Below are 17,397 nucleotides of genomic sequence, written 5' to 3'. Positions count from 1 at the left end.
GCTCCTCTGTCTGGTTGCTTAGGGAATATAACTTGTAGATGTACGTAAGAGCATGGTTTGCCTCTGAGCTGTTCCCTGTGATTGTACCTTCAAGCATTCATGGGTCATGTCTTGAGATCTGCCACCTACAGCCATCTGGTCCTGTCCTGCTCCCAAGGCACACAGTGTGGGTAGGGCAGGCAGGAGAAATGCCATTTATGGTGCAGAAATGTTCTAATAAAAAAACAAGTTTCATTAAAACAGGAGAATTAGTTGGAAGTCTGCATTGATTATTTGAATGTTTTCAGTGAGATACTTTCCTGTTTCAGGCAGCTGAAAACCTCCATGACTTTATACCTTTGTCGTCAAGCAGATGCCAAATTATTTTGGACTGTCAGGGACCATTTTTTAATTAATAAAAAAAAAATTTTCTCAGTTTAACTGAGTCAGTTTAGGATAACCTGTGTTACAGGGGCCAGGTGAGGGCTGAAACTTTTCTACTGCTGAAAGCCAAAAATAACCCCAAAGTCAGGGCGTTTGCTTCCCAGGGGTCTGTTTTTTCCCTAGAAATCTGACAAAAGCCCCCACTCTGCCAGGCTGGAGGTGGGAGGCTATAGTCATATCAGTGATGCCCTGAGATGTTGCAACATGCTCCTAAAAAATGTTTCCTTACCCACTCCCCCACATTCTAGTCATGATGAAGCGAGAAAGTAATTTCTTCTAGCTCTTCCCCCTTTCAGAAAGAGGATAAGCTATGTGTCTTGGATGAAGGACCATCTAACCCAGGAGGTGCTCTGAGATGGAGAGGTGGCCAAGGAAGAGTGGGCTGGAGCACCTCAGGGGGAATGAGGTTGCTAGCACAGCAAAACAGTGGTGTAAGGTGGAAGTTTTCCCACCGTGGCTCCAGCCAGTTTCAGGATCCATGACCCAGCCTGTGGTCTCCCCTTTCCCCCACCGCCAGCAGGCAGTGCTTGGAGTCAGCAGGACAGGCTGTCTGAAGCAGTTTACATAGAGGAATATGACAGAGGTTTGCTGCAAGCCCCCAAAAAAACCCAGGAGAAAGTGTTAAGGAAAGCAAATGCCCAAAATAAATCTGGTGATAGCAGCAATAGGGAAATTCTCAATCTTGAATGAAAGGGGAACCCTGAAAAAAATGGTGAGGCTGGCTGATGTAAGTTGCTATTTACAGCCGGTTTTAATGCTAAGGAGTCAGGATTTGCTCAGAAAAGGAAGTACTTAAAAATGTCCTGAGTTCAGAAACTGCTTCTAGGACAAGCTCCACTTCTACCTGCAGCAGTCTCCATCCTGCCTTGCTCAGACCTCGGGCACCAGTGACTTTTCATCAGTGTCCAGAAATTTCACCCCCACCATTCCTGACATTTCTGGAGAAATGTTGGAATTTTTTAGATGATTTCATGTCCTGGAACTGGCCCCAGTGGGAACCTGTGCCTGTGGGAGTGACTGGGAACCATCTGTCTCCACCACACCGGGCGAAGGGGAGAGCACGGCCATCCCGGCTGCGCGGCGTGAGCAAGAGCCGGCCACTGCCAGCAGCATTGCACAAGAGACCCCTTTGTGTGTTCCTGAAATCGTGTCACGCCGGGAAGATGTTTGTAGTTGATAAGAAAAATGTATCTCAATCTTCCTCCAGCAAGGGCATTTTCTGAAAAAAATACCCCAGGGAATACTATTGCTTTCTAATGGTTGATGCCTTAAATTTTTCCTGGCCTTTCTTTTGAAACAAAACAAAACAAATCAAAGAGGATTAAGTGTATAGTATTTCAAAGCAAATTAAAGTGGAATAAAAGAGCCTTGTTGCTCCACACCCTTCTCCATCCCTGGCATGAAATGAAAAGAAGGAAACAGCAAAAACTTGAGTTTTAGCAATTTTTGAGCCTTAGGGAAGCAGCTGTGGGGCTGTGCTCCTGGCTCACCCTGACTGCTGCCTCCAGGGGCTGGGGCACACCTGACCCACACTCCTCAGCATCCCTCAAACCCTGCAAATGCCTGGGAGGACCAGACAAAGTGTCTCTGCCCAGGCTGCATCCTCTGCCCTGGGGGACAGCTCACCTCACTCAGATCTTTGATGAGTCCTCCACAAAGAGCAAGGAAGACCAAGCTGAAAATTCAGAGCCCTGCTAAGATGAAAAATAAAACCAGTTTATAAATGAACCCACTGGGCCTTGTGTGGTCATCATAACCAAGTGAAAAGGAAAAGAAGCAAGCCACAAATCGATTGCTTTCATTTTCATTAGTGGTCCTGGAGCCCAGCTCTCCAGGAGGTTTGGGTGGGCTGGCTGCAAGCAGCCCACAAAGCACAGGGGGGCCAGCTGCACCCCACGGGTGCTTTAGGGATTGCCAAGCATCATGACCTTCTCCTGCTCACGGAGTGGGCTGAGACCAGGGTTAATTACCACCGCTGGGGAACTTCCCTGATGCATGGCCCTTGGACCTCCCAAAGACCCCATGTCCACCAGTACCGGCTTGGTCCCCTTCTTTGCAGTGTGCTGGCAGGGATGTGTCTGGTGTCGGTTCCGTCCCCCCCCCCGGCACTCATGTGGGGTAGGAAACCCCACGGGAGGTGTGAGACCCAAGCTGCCACAGCAAGGTGTGAGCTTTCCAGCTGCAGTGGTCACACACGGAGACCGGCAGCGGAGCTCGGATGTTTACTAGCCTCATGATTTATTTTGGGCTCGCTGCAAGGCTGCAAACCACTTCCCATGTGTGGGGGCTGTTTGTAGGTTAAGGCGCTCTGCAGCACAGGTCCCATCATGCTGTCTGTGATGCTGAGGCTTTTGCCACCCCAGATGGGCCTGTGCCCTTCAAAAGGGCCATTGTCCGGCCGCCCTGACCAGCACGGGCTCTGCCTGGCACCCACATCCCCTGGGGGAGAAGGGAGGGCTCCAGGAGCTCTGGCACTGCTTGCTGGAGTACCATGGCCCTGCAGCCTCCCCATGCGGCCTCCTGCATCCCTTGGGGACCGTGCAGAGAGGTGCAGCCACAGGAGGGACTTGCTGGGGACAGTCTGTGAGTGGGAGCGGAGGGGAGCTGGACTTGGTCAGGGATCGCCTTTGCCCCAGGCTGCAAGCAGAGGGACAAGGCTGTGACCCCTGGGGCACTGCACCTCTGCCCCAGGTGAAACCACCAGCATCTGCCACATGGAGCACCCTACACCCCAGAGCTCGCATCCACTTGTGGGCTTATGGGCAAGAGGATCAAACGGCTAGCAGGAGTGACAGGGATGGGATAATATCCCTTTATGTGCTCCAAGGTGCCAGGGCTGGAGTGGTGCAGCCCCCACGGACGTGCTGTACACCCAGGGGAAGGCAGGCCCATCAGCCTGGGGACAGCCCTCACCATCACCTGCAAGCAGAGTACCCTGCATCCCTCTGCCCTGGGAGAATGTGCTTTGTGACCTGTGGCTCTTGGCGAGGGCAGGATTTCGGGGGAACTTGAAGGAGTCCCAAAGCCTCTGGGCTAATCCTTGTCACTGTCTATCTCAGGGGATGACGACTGAGTACCCACTGTAATATCCTTCTCTATAATCTTCCTCTGCATAATTCTAGCTTTCTTTTTCTACCCTGTCTGCACCAAAACAAATCTCATGCCCCAGTCTGGGTGAGGCTAAAATGATAAAAAGTGGCTCATTTCCAGGAATAATAAAGGAAGCTTGAGAGACGCCAGCTTATAAATACTTAAACTGCAGGAACTGTGACAGCAGAGGGCTCTGGGATTTGTCAGAGAAGCGAAAACCAGTGCACAGAAACAGAAAACTGAAAACAGAAGCTGGCCTCGGAAGTCAAGGAGGGTGAATTACTCTGGGAGCAGCCTGGCAGGAGCATGCAGCCGGGGTTGCAGCCAGGGTTGCAGCTGGTGACTCAAAGCCAGAGTCCTGTGGCAGGGGGTCAGCAGTGCAGAGGAGCAGCTGGGGAGGGAGAGGTACCCCCCTTCCAGGAGGCATCTCAGCACTCTGGTGGAAACAACATCACAGCTGACAAAGGGCAGTTTTGTAAGCGCTAAGTGGTTTGTGCTGATGACACAACCAAGCAACTGCAGCTGCAGCAGCTCTTTGCAGACCCTCCTCCTCCAGCTCTGTCAAATTCATTAGCAGTAAATGATGGCTTCTTTCCTTCACTGACCATCTCAGGGCTCACACCCCCATCACACCTCCCCACCACCCCGGTGCTCTGTGTAGCGAACGAGATGGCACCGCGTGGGCCACCAGCCCTGTGGCTTGCTCCTTGCAGGCAGCAGGCTGGAAAGCAGAAGCTGTGAAGTTGCCATGAGCAAAGCTGTCTCTGGCTGGTGTTAGCCACAAAGCTGTCTTTCTGCAGCCACAACCTTTCTCACCCGGCAATACAGTGCCGGCAGCCGGCATTTGTCACTTCCCCATGCAGACACTAGCATGTGAGTTGCAAGCACAGAAGAACATAAAACTCCCACTGTTGGTTTCTGCATGATTTATTTCCGTGGCAAAAAGCCATCATTTGGTTTTGCTCTGCAGCAATTCAGCCAAAAGCTGGAGCCACTTCTTGTTCTGCCATGCACCTCTGCCCAGAGCTGCTCAGACTTACCCAGGGAAAGCAGAGCTGGTTCTGCCAGGGCTTGCTATGAATCTGGCAAAATCCCACACCTTCCCCAATACCCACGTCAGGACTTACAGAGTCTTTGGCCCCAATAAAAGCACATTCTTGGCCACTCTGGAGATGTCTCTGCTCACTTGCAGAGTGAGCCTGCAGCCTGCCACAGCCGACAGCACCAGTGTCCTGGGTTGTAACGCAGGATAAGACCATGCAAGGAAGCAGGAGTGCAAAAGAAATCCTCCCTGGGGGGGTAAGTGTGAGGAGGAGCAGATCATCACCTATCTCAGGAGCCCTGAACCTTCTTTCTGTCTCTGCCAGAGACAAGCCAATTTGTGAAGGACAGTGTCTCCACTACTCTCACTTGCAGCTCCAGGATAGCCAAGCAGGGGATTTGTACTTCTGGGGATGAAAATCCAGGCCCAGAAGCCCACCCACAGGCCTGAGGATCCTCTCTGCAGTGGAGGGGGGCTTCGACTCCAGCTGCACCCCAGGCTGTGGCAGGACGTCTGGAAGCCCCAGGTCACCTCTCTCCCTGCAGAGCTGCTGCTCTGCCCTGCTTCCCAGGCAGGAGCTGCCTCGAGCCAGCAACCTGCAAAGGCTTGAAAGTCTCTCCCACGCCAGGCAGGTTCTTCACCACTCATTTCTCACCTTTTTGGCCAGAAAAGCCATCTTGTACTCAAGGGAGCTTTTGGAAGGAGCAGTTCAGGCTGGTAAAATACCTCAAGTGTGACAAACCACCCCTTCCAGAGAACTCACTGATACCCTGGGGGCTGAGGTTGAGGTGGCAAAAGACTCTCCCGCTTGCAAAGACCCTCCAAAGCAGGGTGAGATCCTGCCATTTGATTGCTTTGTGGAGGCCTGTGACTGTTACTGTGACTGTGAGTAGTCAGATGCCTCACCAACCTGGTAGACTTCAAAGATGAGATGGCTCCCCAGGTGGATGAGGGCAGAGGAGTGAGTGGATGTTGTTTGTTTTGACTTTAGTAAGGCTCCCATAACATCCTCACAGGCGAACTGGTGAGGTATGGATTAGATAAGTGGCAGTGACAGGGACTGAGAACTGGCTGAATGGCTGGGCTTGGAGGGTTGTGATCCATGGCACAAAGTCCAGCTGGAGGCCAGTCACCGGTGGGGAACCCCAGGGATCAGTACTGGGGCCAGTACTGTTGAATATCTTAATGACCTGGATGATGGGACAAAGTGCACCCTCAGCAAGTTTGCAGATGACACAAAGCTGGGAGGAGCAGCTGACACGCCAGAGGGACATGCTGCCTTCCAGAAGGACCTCATCAGGCTGGAGAGATGGGTTGACAAAAGGCTCGTGAAGTTCAACAAGGAGAAGTGCAAAGTCTTGCCCCTGTGGAGGAACAACCCCAGGCACTAGTGTATGTTGTTGTTGACCAGCTGGAAAGCAGTTTGGATAAAAGGACCCAGGGCTCCTGGTGGACACCAGACTGGACAAGAGTGGCAAGGTGCCCTTGCCACAAAGAAGGCCAACAGGCTCCCGGGCTGAATTAGGAGGACCATTGCCAGCAGGTCAAGGAGGTGACCCTTCCCCTCTGCTCAGCACTGGTGAGGCACTCCTGGAGTGCTGGGTCCAGTTCTGGGCTCCCCAGTATGAGACATAAGGACATACTAGAGAGAGTCCAGTGAAGGGCCACGAAGATAATTAAGGGACAGGAGCATCCAGGAGGATCCAGGGAACTACAGGCCTGTCAGCCTGACCGTGGTACCAGGGAAGATTATGGAGTGGTTCATCTTGAGTGCGCTCACACAGCATGTGCAGGACAACCAGGGGATCAGGCCCAGCCAAAATGCGTTCATGAAAGGGAGGTCCTGCTTGACGAACCTGATCTCCTTCTATGACTAGGTGACCCACCTAGTGGATGAGGGAAAGGCTGTGGATGTTGTCTACCTGGACTTCAGTAAGGCCTTTGACACTGTCTCTCACAGCATACTCCTTGGGAAGCTGGCATGTCATGGCTTGGACAGGTTTACTCTTCACTGGGTAAAAAACTGGCTGGATGGCTGAGCCCAGAGGATAGTGGTGAATGGAGTTAAATCCAGTTGGCAGCCAGTCACAAGTGGTGTTCCCCAGGGCCCAGTTTTGGGGCCAGTTCTCTTTAACGTCTTTATCAATGGTCTGGACAAGGGGATCGAGCGCACCCTCAGTAAGTTTGCGGAGGACACCAAGTTGGGCAGGAGTGTTGATCTGCTCGAGGGTAGGAAGGGTCTCCAGAGGGATCTGGACAGGCTGGATGGATGAGCTGAGGCCAGTTGTATGCGATTCAACAAGGCCAAGTGCTGGGTCCTGCACTTGGATCACAACAACCCCATGTAATGCTACAGGCTTGGGGAAGAGTGGCTGGAAAGCTGCCTGGTGGAAAAAGACCTGGGGGTGCTGGTTGACAGCCAGCTGAATATGAGCCAGCAGTGTGCCCAGGTGGCCAAGAAGGCCAACGGCATCCTGGCCTGTATCAGAAATAGTGTGGCCAGCAGGAGCAGGGCAGTGATCGACTCCCTGTACTCAGCACTGGTGAGACCACACCTCAAATATTGTGTTCAGTTTTGGGCCCCTCACTACAGGAAAGACATTGAGGTGCTGGAGCGTGTTCAGAGAAGGGCAACGAAGCTGGTGAAGGGTCTAGAGCACAAGTCTTATGAGGAGCAGCTGAGAGAACCAGGGTTGTTTAGTCTGGAGAAAAGGAGACTGAGGGGAGACCTTATTGCTCTCTACAACTACCTGAAAGGAGGTTGTAGTGAGGTGGGTACTGGTCTCTTCTATCAAGTAACTAGTGATAGGATGAGAGGAAATGGCGTCAAGTTGTGCCAGGGGAGGTTTAGATTGGATATTAGAAAAAATTTCTTTACTGAAAGGATTGTCAGGCATTGGAACAGGCTGCCCAGGGAAGTGGTGGAGTCCCCATCCCTGGAAGTGTTCAAAAAACGCATAGACAAGGCACTTCAGGACATGGTTTAGGGGGCAGGGTGGTGTTGGGTTGATGGTTGGACTTAATGATCTTAAAGGTCTTTTCCAACCTAAACGATTCTGTGATTCTCTCTCTCCTAGGAGGAGAGGCTGAGAGAGCTGGGACTGTTCAGCCTGGAGAAGAGAAGACTCAGGGAGATCTTATCAATGTGTGGGGGGCAGGCAAAGTAGATGGAGCCTGACTCTTCTCAGTGGTGGCCAGTGACAGGACAAGAGGCAATGGGAAAATCTATTTAAACACCAGATAAAACTTTATTATGAACACTGAAACAGGTTGCCCAGAGAGGTTGTGGAGTCTCCATCCCTGGAGATATTCAAAGCCCATCTGGACACAGTCCTGGACAGCCTTCCCAGCTGACCCTGCTTTGAGCAGGGGCTGGACTGGATGAACTCCAGGGGTACTTCCAGCCTCAGCTCCTTGCTGGTCCACGTCAAGCCAAACACTACGGGACTGGTGGGGGCAGAGGGCTTTGGGTAGCACGGAGCCTGCAGTCCAGCCACCCCTCAACTCCATGTGCTGTAGTTAGCAACCTTTGATAAATACCCGACACATAACAGCACGAGCATGCTTTGTTTTATTTTTTTCCCAGAGTTGCATAATCTTAGGCAAACATTGTGTCTTTTGCTGTACAGACTCACAGGGAAAATCCTTCCTGCAGTTCAGATAAGTAGTTCTCCTCTTTGTGGCCATGCCACTTGGCACATTTTAGTTTCCTTTTGATTTGATGAAATCGAAAATGAGCACTGAGTCAGAGCTCAACATACTTGGCTCCAGTGTGAACAAAATCCCAGTCTTTCTGACTTCTCTCTCTTTTTTTTTTTTTTTTCCTAATTCCCTTTGGCTGTTTCACTTTCGTGACATCCTCTGTCATCATTCTGGAACTTCCACTTGGGCTTCTCCCGGCTGCCTCCAGGACTCCCTATTAAAAGGGAACTGAATCCAGCTGCTGCAGTCTGAGCTGCATCTGCCAGAGCTTCTAGTCCTGCTCCGACTGCCCTCACCCTACGGGAAGATGAAGGTCTCTGCAGCCGTTTTTGCTCTTCTCCTCATTGCAGCCTCTTGCTCCCAAACTTTCTCTGGCCCAGGTGAGTCCTGCTTTTTCATTTGTGAAGGAAGAACAGATCTAAGCCTTCATTATCATTTCTCCGTTGAGCTCCCCTAGCAGATTACTGGGAATTTTTCACCATTTGTACCACTCTCCACTCTGCACTGAGATCAGCTACATGTAGGAACCCCAGAATTAGAAAATCATCCATCCATCCATCCATCCATCATCTGTCCACCCGTCCAGCCACCCTGGGCTCAGAGTACTTATTCCTGGTTATAGTTTATGGACTTCAGTCTCTGCCCTGGGGCTGGGGGAGGTGGGGAAACAAAGCTCTGAGCAGCGACTGGGTGGGAATTTCCCCCAGCATCTGACAATACTGTTCCTGGCATTGGACCAGATGATCCCTAATGTCCATTTCAAACTTAATTATTCTCTCATTCCTCACTCCCTTCCCCACCAGCACAGCTCCCTGAGCTGATGGGCTGGCTGCTCCCAATGCACAGCCTAGCACATGCTTGCATTGTCTCTCTTTGCCTCTTCCAGCTGGATCCGACCTCCGAATCTGCTGCTTCTCTTACACACACCACAAACTCCCGCAGAGGCTCATCCTGCGTTATTACAGCACCAGCACCACTTGCACCCTGCCAGCCATCGTGTAAGTACCAGCCCTAACTCCTGCGTGCAGACAAGCTGGGGCAGTGTGCGGACAGCTGCTGTGGGGTGTGCGCATGTGAGTGACCAGCTCTGCGGGGTAGTCATGGGCATGGGGGTCTGTGGGAACAGAGCAGGATGAGGAGAACCCCAAGGGAAAGGGGCTTGAACAGGGACTGCCAGAGGTGCTCTTGTGGGGATGCCCAGGGATGTTCCTGCAGGAGCTGAGGAGGCAGTGTGGGAAAAGGGCTGGGAGTGGGGGAAATCACAGCATCAGCTTAGGGCACAGGGGAGAACCTCTTGCAATACCCCAAAGCTGGGATCCAGGTCTGAGCACAGATCTAATATGTCATTCCTGTTCCACAGGTTCATCACAAAGAAAGGGCGCCAGGTATGTGCCAATCCCAGCGACACCTGGGTTCAAAATTACCTGCAAAATTTGAAGCAGAACTGAGAAAAGCAAGATGGCAAGCGTAACTGCTGTCATGCACAAGTTGCGTTATCCTGAGCTCCTGCAATGGAGCAGGACACTGGGGCAACAGGAGCTGCACAAGCCCATGTCATCTGCAGGCAGCTCCAAGGGACTGCTGGAAGGACACCACGAGACACCTTGTGTTGGGGTGCTACTGCTTGCCCCCAGCTTGCATGGACCAGTCTGCAGCCTCATCCCTCTGCCCTGACACCTCCGCCTGTGGCCTGGGGAGGCTCATGGGACTGTACCTCTATTGTTCTTGCATTATTTTAAATTATTTAAGTAATTGTCATATGGTATAGGCAGTACTTTCTTCTGTGGATAATAATGCTATTTATGGGAGGGTGGCAGGGAGGGTATTTATGGGAGGGTGGCTTACAGTCTCAGCATTGGATGACGGGTAGCCCTGGCTTACATGGGTGAAATCATGATTCTGGAGAATAAAGGATTTGGACAAAACCTCTGCTTTTTTTCCCTTTATGTGCCTCTGTGTGGTGTTCACCAGCACAGAGACAGAACTTCACCGTAAGCCTATCTGCACAGTCTATATGACATGTGATGATGGGGAATGGGTTGAGGCAAAACCATAAAGTTTCCATACTGCAGACATATGAATATCTTCTGACATCTCATTCCCCCACCACATACACCCCTGCCGCCCACATCCTCTACAGAATTAGACATGTTTGCACATACATATGGGCCTTTTACATAAATGAATATGCTCTTCACACACCCCAGGCATGTCCTATATACTTGCTTGCCGGTCCCAGCCCCACAGACTGCACCCCAAACTGGTCCCTAGGCATGCTGTGTGTGCAATGGGGTGGTGATGGGACACATTGCTGTAAGGGGTAAAATCCTGGCAGAGGCTTTGTGGGGTGCAGCAGGGAGAGCGGCTCATGGTCAGATGGGAGGAAGCAGAGGGCATGGAGCTGCTGCGGTGCAGGGGCTGCCCTGGGAGCTGGCAGGTACCTGGGGCTCATGAGCTGCTCGTCCACCCTCATGCCGAGGGTGCTGGGGTGCAGAGCAGGGCCAATTCCCTGTCCATACCCACACCTGCTAGTCATTTCTGTCAGCTAAGCAGCAGTGTTTCGCACAGGCACCCACACGCACACTGTCAGCGGCCCCGCGGTGTCCCTGCTCATACATATCTGTTCCTCCAAGACATAACCACATCTCTGCCTGCCAGACCCCGCATGCAGCTGGGTCTTCCCGAGCCCAACAGTACTGCCTGGAGAGGGGCAGGGATCCCAGCTTTGTTTTTGACCACCCCAATGGGGGTTGTTCCTCACTTTCCCACCTGTAAAACAAAGGGAAGGGTTCAGCTATGCTGCAGGGGTAAAACAGCCACCAGCAAACCTACTGCAGTCATTCCCAGGATGTGCCTTTGCATGGGAACATGAATGGGAGGGAGCAGGTCCCAAGGGTAAAAACACAGTTCTGGGCACAGCTTGCCCATTGCAACCGTGCTCAGCACTCCTCTGCTTCTGCACGCTAGAAGAAATGTTCCCAATAGCACAGTTACCCAGAGCTGGCTTGGCCTTGCAGCCATCCTGTTCCTGATGGTATTTCTTCTTCCTAATGCAAAAAAAGCCTTTCTCTTATTGTTTCATTTTTTTCTGCAGCTATAGATCAGACTTGGCAGCCCTGAGGCTGGGAAAGCACCTCTGCGTTGTCTTGTGATTTCCCTCTAGTCTTGTGTCTTCCAGGCTGGAAAGCTGGCTGCAGGCAGGAGGGCTCATGGGGCACCCAAGGACCGGCATCCCAGCAGAGGGCAGACCCAGCCCAGGCACCATGTTGTGTCCCAGGAGATAGCGCTGGTGATAGGGTCCATGTGGAGGGCTCCTCTCGAGCTCCATGGGGATGGCTCCTGACCGCTTTGCTGGGAGGATGCTTTGGGAAAGGCACAGGCTCTTACTCACCCCCAGCAGAGTCCCCGTGCTACCCTGGCACAGCAGGGTCCTAGCAGAGAGGGTCAGGTCCAAGCAGGGACAAGGTGGGTCAGCAAGTTTGCAAAAAATCTCGTTCCACTCTATGGCCAGGGCTTACTATCGTGGGAGAGAGACAAAAATCTGCAGAGGGCTGTAACCTGAGCAGGGCTTCCCCAATCTGCTGTGAAACACAGGAGCAGAGAGTGGCCACCGCAAGATGGGGTGGATGGACAGGAGCCGCTGCCCATGGGTGGGCAGGTGAGAAGCCCAGCAAGGGGGTGCTGGGGGTCTCCTCTACCGCTGAAGGCATCTCGACCCCTCCCCACCTGATGTACACTCAGTCACCTTTTGTGCTGAGAAGCCAAGTCTGGTGCTGCAGAGGAACTGCAGGAGCCCAATGTAGTCCCTGATCTGGGGCTCCATGCAGTGCGAGAGGATGGAGGATGGATGTCGTGGTGAAAGGGAAGGCTGGGGGGGGTCTGAGGTTTGCCCCAGGACTGGGGAGCAGGGTACAGGCTGGAGAGGCAGAAGGACTCGACACTGCAGCCAGCTCTTCTCTGGATAGTCCCTGGCCACAAGCCCAGGCTCATGCGGGAATTTCCCTCTCCAGCCTTTCTGGTTTCGGTTTCCTTCCTGAAGCTGCAGAAGCAGCAGCCAAGCCAGCCTGCTCCAGGAGCCCTGCTCCCCGCTGTCCCAGACCCATCTCCCCTGGCATGAGCCAGGCACCATGAGGGCAGGTGTGGGGACCATGGCAGACCAGCCAGGGGCTCCCATGCCTGCCTGCACCACCTGGCTGTCCCTGCTGGCCCATGCGGATGGGGCTGGTGGGGAGCAACACCATGGCGGGGTGCTGTAAGAGCAAAGGAGAAATCGTAGCCCAAGGGGTCAAACGTGCAGGGAGCAGCCTGCCTGCAGCCTCTCACCTGCTGCCAGCTCTGGGCAGGGAAGGGCAGGCAGGGGGACATTCGGACAAGCTGGGATAGCTGCTGTGGGGAGAGATACTGCTGAATCCAGGGAATGTATCAGCTGCTCGTGATGGTCCTGTCTTGAGGCCTGGGGCAGCACCAGCCCTTTCTTGCCTGCTGCACAGAAATCTGCAAGAGATGTCTCAGCTATAGATCAGTCCCTGGCCCCGACACTCTTCTCCACATCGACTCTGACAGCACAACACTCCCTTTCCTGCAGGTGTCTTTGCTCTGCAAGCAGTTTAGGGACATCTGCGCTGCAAAATGGGGTGACAGTTGGGATGAGCTCTACCATGAGACTGTGTGCGTGACATGGAGCACAAACAAGCATGGAGCCAGGTATTGAGTCTCAAGATGCAAGTCAGGACTCCTGAAGGCCAGGTGGTTCACCAGCCAGATCTGAGCCAAAGGAATGAGAGTCTAGAGGAGAGGCAAGGGAAGAGTTCAGCTCCCCAGTTGCCTGCTGGAAGGTGACCATTGCTCAGCCATCAGACTTCTCATGTGCTTACAGAGGTGGACAAAAGCCAAGGTCAGCTGCTCCTGTGGGGCCTGGCAGGTTGACTTTTCTGGACCCCATGAACCACAGGCTTTTCCTTCACTGCCTGCTGTGGCAGAAGGCACCCAGAAGGTCAGAAAACCCTCATGATGCTATGGGCAACGCACCTGTTATCCTGGTTCTCTCTGGTCTTTTTGTGAGCGTGAACCCTGTGGCTGTCCCCTTTCTCCCAGTGAAGCTGGAGAAGCCCTGGGAAGGGAGATGAGCCATGCAGACCTTCAGACCTGACGGCTGCATTGTGTCCCTGCTGGCCCCTGTTCCTAACCTGATTCTGTAGCTGCCCCCTCCATCAGCCCCCACAGGGCAGTTCTTTACTCCTTTTGCTCTCAGCCATTCTCCTCAACATGAGGAGTGCTGTTGTAGTTATTTCTAGCCAACGTTGCTGAAGCACCTGCTCTATTAAGGGATGTACATCCTGACACGGCCTCTCTCTGCAGCTCTTTGATAACTGATGGCTTGAACTTGGCCTCACGGCTCAGCCTCTTTGAGTTCTGTCTTCTAACCTACACTGGCCATGTTCTGGCAGCTCCATGTCACTCAAGAAACCTTTCTCCTAAACCCACCCATTTATATGTCCCATCACTGGTGCTTCCCTGTAGAAAGTGGGTACTAGATGGATCAGTGCTAAGCACAAACATGGTCTGTATGTCTGCTTAGTTCCTGACGGGACCATGAAGGTCTCTCTGGTTGAACATTATTGCTCTCCTTATTGTTGCCCTCTGCTCCCAGTCTGGCTCTGCTCCAGGTGAATCCATCTCTGTCTTTGGGTTGTTATTTCCTCTCCTGGAGGAAGAAGGACTCATGATGGTGACCAGTAATGCCTGAGGAACAGGCATGACATGCTCTGACTCCTTGGTCTGGAGCATGGCCTGCTGGGAGTGCTTATTCTCCCCTGGTCGAACACATCCATGTCCCCTACTGGTCATATGGATTCAGCCCTGCACCCCAAATCTCTTCCAGCCATCCCTGACACAGCTGTGTGCTGTTTTACATGCACTTGGCAGAAGCTTTATAGGAAATACGTGAAGGACTATTTCTACACCACCAGCAGATACCAGCAGCCAGCTGTTGCATGGGTATGGGCTCTTGCCTGTGTGGGAAGCCTTTTGCTCAGCCCCACAAATCTTCCTCCCAAGGGACCAAGAGTGGGACTTGTTGGGGTGTTATTTGGGATTGGCCATCACTCAGTCCTGGCAAGGAGAGATGCTTTCCAGTTGCAAGGAGATGGCTGAGAAGGACCTGCCCACACTGATGCTGGAATGAGCCCAGTGGAGGGAGGATGAGCGGTTGTTTCTGGTATCCCATGGGGTGCAGCTGCCCCAGCACGACTGAGAAAGTGCTCCCAAGTGAGGTGTTTGGTGGGCAGCAGGGAAATACCCAGAGGGTGCCTGCCCCAGGAGACACCAACCACACACTCTGCAGTGGCCACTTAGGTCTGTGGTCTGTTGTCCTTCTCCCTGCTGTGGGAGAAGCAGCAAGTTGAGGCAGGGCCAGGAGTCTGGCCCAGGGACCTCCTCTGGTTTCTCAGCACCTCCCCTTGGCTGGCTGTCTCCACACCAGACAACGGTCATGAAAATGACATTCCCCAGCCCTGGCGTGACTCAGTGCAGGTCTACGGTGGTGCACCCCTTCCCCACCAAAAAGGTTTCCTGGTCCTCCCCACTTCCCAGCTTTACTAACAGGAAGAAACACCAGATCTGCACTGACCCTGATGCCATCTGAGTGAAGACATTTCTGAACTTTTTGGGGACACACTGAGATGGCCACCCCCGCCTGGTCCCCCAATGCTCCAGCTCTGGCCCCTGGGAGCCCAGCCCAGCCCCAGCTTCTTCCTCTCCTCTTGCAAAGGAATGATTTCTGTGTTGTGGACTGCTTGTGACAGTCCTGTGGGCAGGGAAGTGGGACCTGTGGCCCCAATGGCGAGTGCTGGCCCCATCAGCCCACCTCACCCAGCCTGACTCTGCAAAGGCAAGCTCGTGCCTCAGTTTCCCATCTGTAAGTGAGGGATAGTAATGCTTAAAAGCTTTCTGTGAAGTGCTCAAGGAGCCACTGTATGAAAGCAAAACATCATGAGCACTGTTTGATTATTCTCATGTTCAGGAAGACCTTGCTGATTTTATATCCCTTCCTTGCTTCCTTCCGCTGCTGGGCTGTGTCCCAAGGTCCCCCTTGCCTCCTATTACAGTGGGCTGTGCCAGAGCTGCTTTGCAGGGACACAGAACAGAAGCTTGTACCTCTCCCCTCCTGCTGGGTTACCTGCCCAGCCTGCATAGCATTTGGGCTCCTTTGAGAGCTGCTCTGGGGCTACTCTTCCTTCTTCTACCTTGAGGGAAGGGGCATTTCAGGTGTGCTGTTAATTAGCAATTTTCACCCTTATTGTGTAGACATGGTTTCACATTGTCTTTAAGGAATAAAGCCTTCTGTTCATAATGCCTGTCTCCATCACTGAGCTTGGACATTGATGGATCTCCTCTCTGATGCACAGGCTACACCTTCCCACCTACCCCCAGTAGAGTGGTCCTTTTGGGACCCCCAAACCCTGCTCTCCACAGCCCAGACTCCTGGATGTGCAGGGGAAGGTGTGGGGACACAGCCATGAGTCTACTGTGAGCCCCAGTTCGGGATGCAGCTGGGCCCTGGCTCCCTGAGGAGCACATTGTCCCCCATTTCCTCCTGCCAGGTCTTTGTTCACTCTGCAAGGCTGCCGTCAGGGTGGGCTGTGGGGAAGCATCCCTGGGCCCCAGCCCCCAAGCTTGTAAATCCCACTCACCCAACAGGGCTTTTCCGATCCCATTCCCAAGCCCTGGGATCCCTTCCTCTGCTGCATCCTCCCTCTCCCTCCTCTGCCTCTGTCCTCTGCTCACAGTCTCCCAGCTCCCAGCTCCCTGCCTCATCTCCTTGATGCCCCGCTGCCCCCTGCACCCCAGCCCTCAGCACCCACCTCCACTCACTTACACCTTTCGTCCCCATCCCCAGGGAGAGCCACCCTCTTCTGCCTGGGCCCTGTGCTCCATTACCAAGAATTTGGGACCCCCTCCATACCTGGGACCGCCTCCATCACTGGGACCCTCCATCCCTCAGCACCTGGGCAGCATGCAGACAGGTGCCCTGCCAGGATGCAGGGCCAAGGTCAATTCAGGTTGTGGCACCAGCTCCTGGTGCACAGACATGTCAGGACTCTGTCCACTGCCTGCTCTCACTGGGAGGATGCTCTGCCAGCTCAGCCTGGCAAAGCGGGTCCACCAGAGCTTGCCGACCCTGGCCTCATGGATGGGGCAGCTCCCCACCTTGTGATTTCCAGACATCCCTTTGCGAAAACCACAGTGGCAAATCCAGTGGGTCCAGCTCTACCAGCTCCTGGCCTTGGCTACTGATATGATGGGGGAAAAGGGCTGGGGGAGAGGTCTGGCTCTGCAGCAGCACAGAGGCTGGGAGGAAACAGCCCTGGGAGGTGCTGGAGTCGTGATGGGGCTGCTGCTGCCGTACTGGGAGCAGGGAGGCAATGCAGAAGGGGAGGTTTTTAGGGCTAAGGACTCTGAGGTATTTCCAGTTGGGAAGTTGGGGTTCTTCCCCTGCCCCTCCCAAAATGGTTGTAGTGGGGTCCTATTGGCCCTGTTTTTCTAGGCAGGAGGAAAACAACCTCTTCCAGAGCTGACACAGAGGGAGAAAATCTTTATTCTTTGGCACCAGCAAAAGACAGCGTTTTGAGAACAAGGCTGAACAATGTGGTTCTACAATGAGCATCCTGCAAGTAACCAGCATACCACTTGCTCCATTAAGGAGACAGATCTTACTCTCAGCATCCACCGTACCATGGCAAAATTCAGCCAGCTGACTTGGAAGTCAGCCTAGGTTTACATGACAGCACTCATACCTAATTTCCAAGACCACTTCCCACAAATAGCTGTGGGGACAAAATCCCCCTCCCATTCTAGCAGCGGAGGCACAAGGAGGGGACAGTTTAGCCACATGTCACACAGCAGGCGATGCCAAGATGGGTCTGCAAGGCCAGGAGGTCCCCAGAATCACAGCTGCCCATAAGGGTGGCTAAATTATCATGGACAAATTACATCTTTACAAGACAAAAGGAACTTCAGGCGTCCCAAGGTGGCTCAGCAGGTCCTGGTGCTCAGCAGCAGAGTTTCTAGGTCTGTGCCAAGACTCTGCTGGATGGTCTTGCAGGACTTCTCCAGGGCATAGACCTCTCAGCTCCCAGTGC

The 17,397-nt window shown here is 53.3% G+C and overlaps 1 protein-coding gene across 1 annotated transcript; it reads left to right on the top strand.

Annotated features, from left to right (window-relative positions):
• Positions 1-8,564: 8,564 nt before the first annotated feature.
• On the top strand, positions 8,565-9,705 carry LOC104843159 (C-C motif chemokine 4-like). The gene is made up of 3 exons (XM_010585936.1): positions 8,565-8,637; positions 9,144-9,255; positions 9,618-9,705. Exons 1-3 carry the CDS (start codon positions 8,565-8,567, stop codon positions 9,703-9,705), a joined length of 273 nt encoding a protein of 90 aa, XP_010584238.1.
• The last annotated feature ends 7,692 nt before the right edge of the window (positions 9,706-17,397 follow it).

This window comes from Haliaeetus leucocephalus, unplaced genomic scaffold (assembly GCF_000737465.1).
Source record: "Haliaeetus leucocephalus isolate CR32 unplaced genomic scaffold, Haliaeetus_leucocephalus-4.0 Scaffold136, whole genome shotgun sequence".
NCBI lineage: Eukaryota > Metazoa > Chordata > Aves > Accipitriformes > Accipitridae > Haliaeetus > Haliaeetus leucocephalus.
The sequence above is the reverse complement of the archived record's forward strand: the minus strand, read 5'-3'. Positions and strand labels throughout refer to the sequence as shown.

Excerpts from the sequence above, each read along its gene's own strand:
- LOC104843159 (XM_010585936.1), top strand. The coding sequence starts at position 8,565 with ATGAAGGTCTCTGCAGCCGTTTTTGCTCTTCTCCTCATTGCAGCCTCT. Across the intron at positions 8,638-9,143 it reads CCAAACTTTCTCTGGCCCAG|CTGGATCCGACCTCCGAATC; the intron begins GTGAGTCCTGCT and ends TGCCTCTTCCAG. Across the intron at positions 9,256-9,617 it reads TGCACCCTGCCAGCCATCGT|GTTCATCACAAAGAAAGGGC; the intron begins GTAAGTACCAGC and ends CCTGTTCCACAG.